The following is a 6000-nucleotide window of genomic DNA, read 5'->3' as shown; positions in this document are numbered from 1 at the left end:
GACGCAGCTGTCGTCGATATGGTAGTCATCGACGGAGCGGTCGACGGTTTTATTGAAATCAAAGCCGGCGACGCCCCAATTTTTGTCGACGGAGCTGAGGAAACTTCTCTGGACTCTGTAGATTTTTTAAGAGGAGTATGAGGAAGTGAAGACGAAGAAGCCTCTTTGCCTTTTGTCTTCTGTTTTTAAAGCTCTATCTTTTCCTCAGAAGCAGATTTCCTCTTTTTAGATGTTCTAGATTCCTCTTCAGAGTCAGAATCTGAAGTGACCTTCTTTTGAAGCCACAACAGTAGCCGTGCCTCCCTGTCACGCAGGGTTTTCGCAGAAAAGGTTCTGCGATATTTACAGTCTTTAGGCACATGTTTAGGATGTAAGCAATACAAGCAGTCCTTGTGGGGGTCTTCAGAAAACAGTCTAGGTTTTCCACAGGATATGCAAGGCCTGAAGAGCCTCTTTTTAGAGCTTTCAGCCATAATAAGCCAAAATATGAAGCACAGTACCTCAAATCCAGTAAACAGAAAGGACTTCCAGTTGAACAAGAGGTCAAAAGTTCACACAGGAACAAAACTGAGCAAGGCTCAGGGAGACTCCTCCTCACACGAAGGCGGTTGGAAATCTGAGGCAGGATGGCTCTGCTGGGGAGCGTGATGTCAGCGCTGGTTTTGGACCAAGTAATGATGAGGTTTGGTTACCAAATAATAGGATTCCCTATGGGATTTTGCTATGCAGTTTTTTCTAGTACTGCTGTGGTCATTCTGTTACCGTGAGACTCCCACCATGACGACTGGGAAGATACAAGCATGTGAATCTATGAAAGATTGAATACTGGAGAAGCTCCTCTTTCTCGTCCTGGCCGATGATGATAATGAGGTCTGGATTGATGTTGTTGTGTCGACCAGCGAGGGGTTTGAACCCTCTGCTGAAAATGTTGCTGGTTGTAAGGCCGGTATTTACGCAGTCTAAGTTTTTCCAAACTGACTGCCTTTAGGGTGTCTAGCTCCGACTTTATCTTGGCCATTTCGTCATCGGCATGCGTGTTGAACAAGGAGTTACCACTGAAGGGGAGGTTTATGATCCTACACTGAGCTTCTGGTTTGAGTCTCGTGTGTCGCAGAAAGGAAGAATGCCTAGCACAGATGCCGTGGGACTACCCATGTGTTGCTAGATCCAAAGCATCAGCTGACGCACTGATAACCTGATTTGCTAGCAAGCTGCCTTCTTGTAAAATCACCTGGAAGTCTTGTTGAAATTCCTTGAGTAGTTTTTCAGTGAATCTTAATAGAGAGTCCCAAAGCGCCCTATCATACCTCCCTAGAATCACAGAGGCACTGGTGACCTTCATACAAGTCGCAGAAGTATTGCTCATCTTTTTGCCTAAGGAGTTAATTTGCTTACTCTTCTTCTCGGGTGGCACTGAAGAGGAGGAAGCTCCTGGATGTGCCTTTCTGACCACTGCCACCATTACTGACTAGTGGTGGATTTGCTCTTAGAAACAGTAGGTCCTGATCTGGCACTTTGTATTTCTTACTGATGCGCGATGGGGCAGACCCTACTGCAGCTGGTGTCAGAAAGGTTTGTAGAGCAGGTTAAAGTAGTCCAGGGAGCAGAGGCCTTGCAGAAGACCTGTGATACAGTGTCTCGAATATAACAGATGCCGAAGTTGTTGGTGTAGGCTTCTCAATGTTCAATTTAGTGGCACCGCTGCTCAGAATCTCATTGTAGGTGACAATATCGTTCACTGGTGACACTGTGACAGGAGGAGCTGCTGACAGTCTAAGAATAGCCGTAGAAGAATGAGAGTAGAGAGACAGAGACCATAGGACAGGTGTTCTGGATCGTGATCTTCTTGTGGAAGAGACCTTATTCTCCTTACAGACCTACGTGGAGTTCTATTAACAGCTGTCGTTGGCGGTGGAGTATCAGCCAAGGTTCTGGAAGGAGAGTAGGCTAATCAGAATTTCGACCCTGGACTTCTTTGCAGGGCTCTCCACTCTTTGACACTCTGCAGCCAAAGTGGTGAAAGGTTAACTGGTGTGGTTTGCTTTTCTGGAACCGGACAGCCCTCTGGCGTGATCTGTACAATCCTGATGCCTGGGGAGGAAGAGGTCTCTCTCGATACCGAACGCCTAGATTTCGACGGCGATCTGCATCCTCCCTGTTCTTCTGTTGACGCAGAGAGGAGCATCTATGTCGTAATGCCTGTTGACTTCGCTGGGTTTCTTGACGGTGAGACGGCCACCCGCTATCTCTTCGCCCGTGGTGAGAGGTAAGTCTCAACATCAGGCCTCTCGACGTCGTCTTGACGTTGGTGATATCGATTGTGATGCGCTCAATGTTGGTCATCTACGCCCTGTCGGCGGAGTCCTCGACGTCGACAATCCGTGTCCGTACGGTGGTCGAGGTTCGACACCGACCGTCTATGCTTCGACGGCGGTGGAGTTCTCGACGTCGACCCAAGCGTACGTTTTGACGTCGACTTATGGTTCATCGGTCGTACACCTTCCGAGGCTGGTGCCAAAGTGGGCAGTCTCGACGTCGACTTGGTTTCCGCCGACAGAGGTGGCGCTGGCCGTCTCGACGGCAGCTTGTCCCTTGACGTCGCCGCATGCTGCAGATGTCTTTCCAACAGCGATCTTGATGCCGAAGGGGAACAAACCGTGTTTGTCTCGACAGTGATCTCTTTTCCATTGACTGTGAGGGAAGGTGATGCTTCTTCTTCTCTGCTCTGCCCTTGTGCTCAGATCTTTTATGAAAGGAGAACTCTTTGAAAGGTTGCTTGCTTTCAAGGCCACTTGTGGATCTAACTTTCCTCTCTCCTGTAAGGCATGCAGCTTGATCCTCCGTCACATAGAGTCCTCTTGGAAAAGTACTGTCAGTAGTAACACTTATATTGCTTGTGGAAAGATGGTAAGAACACAATACAGACCAAGTGTGGATCAGATTTAGTCATCTTCTTTCCACAAGAAGGACATTTATTAAATAATGCTGGCATTTCCGGCGAAATGTTTTCTCCAAATAGTCCGAAAACAAGCTAAAAGGATAGCCAGCTGTCAAAAATGTCGAATGAAGTAAAAAAGAAATTTCTAGAAAACCAATTTTTGACAGAAAAGCCAAAAACGGACAAGCTCAATGCTCCAGGATCCTCACAGAAGGAGCCGGAAAAAAGAACTGACCTAACTGTTACCTGTAGGGCATGATGGGAACAGGCCGTCTTGAAGGTCATAAAGGTACAGTGCCAGTTTTATTCTGTTGTGGTTTCTTTGTGCAGCCTGTAGGCTAGCTGCTTATTACTTTGCCTTTTTCCTTGAAAATAAAGGATATGTTAAAACCGCAAAGGAGTGCATGTTCTATATTGCAGAAATGCTGAATAGAGATGTTTTTATTTTAATTGAAAAATGTAATGCAATTTTTGCCTATTAGATGGTTTAGGCAACATGCCTATGTGTGTGTGTGTATATATATATATATACACACACACACACACACACACAGGTGTATGTTTGAATGTACTACGTACTTAAAGTTTTTCTTAACCATATATGTGTATATATATATATATATATATATATATATATATATATGTATGTGCGTGCGTGTGCGTATATATATATATATATATATATATATATATATATATATATATATATATATATATATATATGCACACACATACATATATGTGTGTGTTTTGTATATGCTCCGGGGCCCCCACATGTGGACGGGACTATTCAGTGCTTATGACTATTGAGAGTATCCCCTGGAAGAGAATTAATGTTACAGACTATACATTCGCAGATAACGGCTGCCTGCTTGAACTTAGAATTTTTTGCTCACTGTTCCTCATAATTTTCCAATCTTGTGCTGGAATGTGGCTAGCCTAGGGTCCAACTTAGGCAACATTGGTTTTCAGGAATATGTGTCCGTCGAAAGCGATTGGCTTGCAAGAAAAATGGCTATTGGTCACAGTAAGTAAAGAACGGCTCTGCACCTTTTTTTCTACCAGCAGACAAAAACACCACCAGGCAACCTTCAAGTGAGGTTTTAAACCCTTTCTTTTAATACCCATGATATCCAGGCAGTCTGTTTTAGACATGGACCTTGAAAGCATCCACAACAGGGACACGTTTATGATTTGCAAAATGGGGCATGACGTTTTGTATCTGCCATGTAAAATATAAAGTACCCGAATGCAAAGGACGAAAACTGGAAAAGTTAACCACGTCACACTAGTCTCGTCCACATTTTGTACTCGCTATACAGCCTACATCACTTTGAAAACTGGTAGTTTGAACCCCATACATCTGTTAAGATCGCAAAACTAAGGCCCAATAATGGTTAAGTGTCATTGCTTACAAAAATCAGGTGTGATTAAATCAGTAACATCATTTGAAACTGACATCACTGACTTAACATTGTGTAATCACTTTCACATGTATTGTCAGACCGTTTGAGACGACAGTTAACTTGCTCATGTGTCTCTCTTTCAAGTTCAGGTTTTTTTTTGGACATTCCTGAAATATTTCAAACCAAAGATAATTTGTTAATGCTAAGTGGCCCAAAAGGTTTGAATGTGCCTTCTACGTAGGGCAGACTGCCTCCAAGGACTCTATGATAATTATCTGAGCAATAATTGTTTAGGTTACTGATGAACCGAATACTAAATACCAACTACTACCTATTAAGCCCATTAATTTTAAAATAAAAAAATGCAAAATAAATTTCAGTGTGCTTACCTCAAATCACAGACTCGTTAAAAGAATGGTTTGTATCAATCAAGCTACAATTTCCCTGATAATGAAGTTTTCAGTGCTTAGATTCATGTGTGGGCCTGCTTCTTTCCTACTTTGTTAAGTAAATATTTTTCTAACTCTGCCTTTCGAATGACTCCCATTTCAAGAGACAGAAAATCATAATTCTATATCCATCAAAGTTTTAGAGTAACATACCGTTTACATCCACCGTCTCGGGTAGTGACTGCTGTTTTTCATCAGGGTGCCGTATTTTCATTGTGCATTGTCCGTCTATTGGTACAAGTCATTTTTCAGTTTACAGCGTAAAATGCTCTAACTAGCCACTCAGAATTGGAAGGGGTTTTAAATAAATACTCCTTTCGCACCGAAAATGAGACCATTTTAACATACAGCAAATGCTGAAAAATGTCTCACATTTTATCGAACCAGATCCTACAGACAAGGTTGTCTCAGAACGTACATACAGACATATTTAATTAAACTGATTTTCATACAATTTACAAGAGAAACAATTCCTGTGAAGATCTGCCTGTAAGGTGCAGACGAGGGAGGGCAGAATCTATCTACTCCTCTTGATGAGTGTCCCGGGAAATGAGCACGGATCAGTGATGAAGTCGCTTCTCCTTGCGACCTGCTTGCTTCTTGCGTTAATCAGACAGTGACAGCAATGATGCAGTTCCCTGTAACGTCCAAAGCTTTTGGTCACCTCCGAGTAAACTGCAATGACCATCTTTAATCGTGCCCCCTCTTCTTCAAGGAGCGGAGTAGACATCTCTTGTCCTTTACCTTTTCATGAAGGAAAGCAGATTCTACAGACAGGAGACTAATTCCCAGCAGAGCGTTTACCTGAAGATAAGAGGAAAAATATTTTCAAATCATCTTATTTATTTGCAACTAATCATACAGAACAAACATTGCAACAAAAAAAACGAAGCACGACGCACGGTACAACAATGAAAATAATATCAGTAGGAACAGGTAGTGAGCAAAAATCCACAAATGCAAACCAATGCAATATAAACAGGATTTTACAAACTCTAAAATTAACAAAAAGACTGACTTCTCACTGGATGTGACTTCCAAGGGGCTGTGTGCAGAATACTGCCACGTCATTCTATGTTAATGACTGCATCATGCAATGCGCTAGTCTCCACTTTTTGGCAGCACACAGAACAATGTCATCACCCAGCAATCATTACTGAAGCAGCTTTCTCTATTAGCTATCTCTAAGTCGCCAGGACAAGAAAAA

The 6000-nt window shown here is 42.9% G+C and overlaps 1 protein-coding gene across 2 annotated transcripts in view; it reads right to left on the bottom strand.

Moving 5' to 3' along the window:
- Nucleotides 1-4034: 4034 nt before the first annotated feature.
- Nucleotides 4035-6000, bottom strand: part of DNAJA3 (DnaJ heat shock protein family (Hsp40) member A3) — a 291953-nt gene continuing 289987 nt past the window's right edge. For both annotated transcript variants that reach the window (XM_085628467.1, XM_085628468.1), the window contains one exon: nucleotides 4035-5597. Coding sequence is in view for 1 of the 2 variants with exons in the window: in XM_085628468.1 (XP_085484594.1) it covers nucleotides 5575-5597 (23 nt within the window). In the remaining variant the exon portion in view is untranslated. The remainder of the gene's footprint in view (nucleotides 5598-6000) is intronic.

This window comes from Triturus cristatus, chromosome 10 (assembly GCF_964204655.1).
Source record: "Triturus cristatus chromosome 10, aTriCri1.1, whole genome shotgun sequence".
In the NCBI taxonomy this organism is placed as follows: domain Eukaryota; kingdom Metazoa; phylum Chordata; class Amphibia; order Caudata; family Salamandridae; genus Triturus; species Triturus cristatus.
This window is presented reverse-complemented; position numbering and strand designations above follow the sequence as displayed.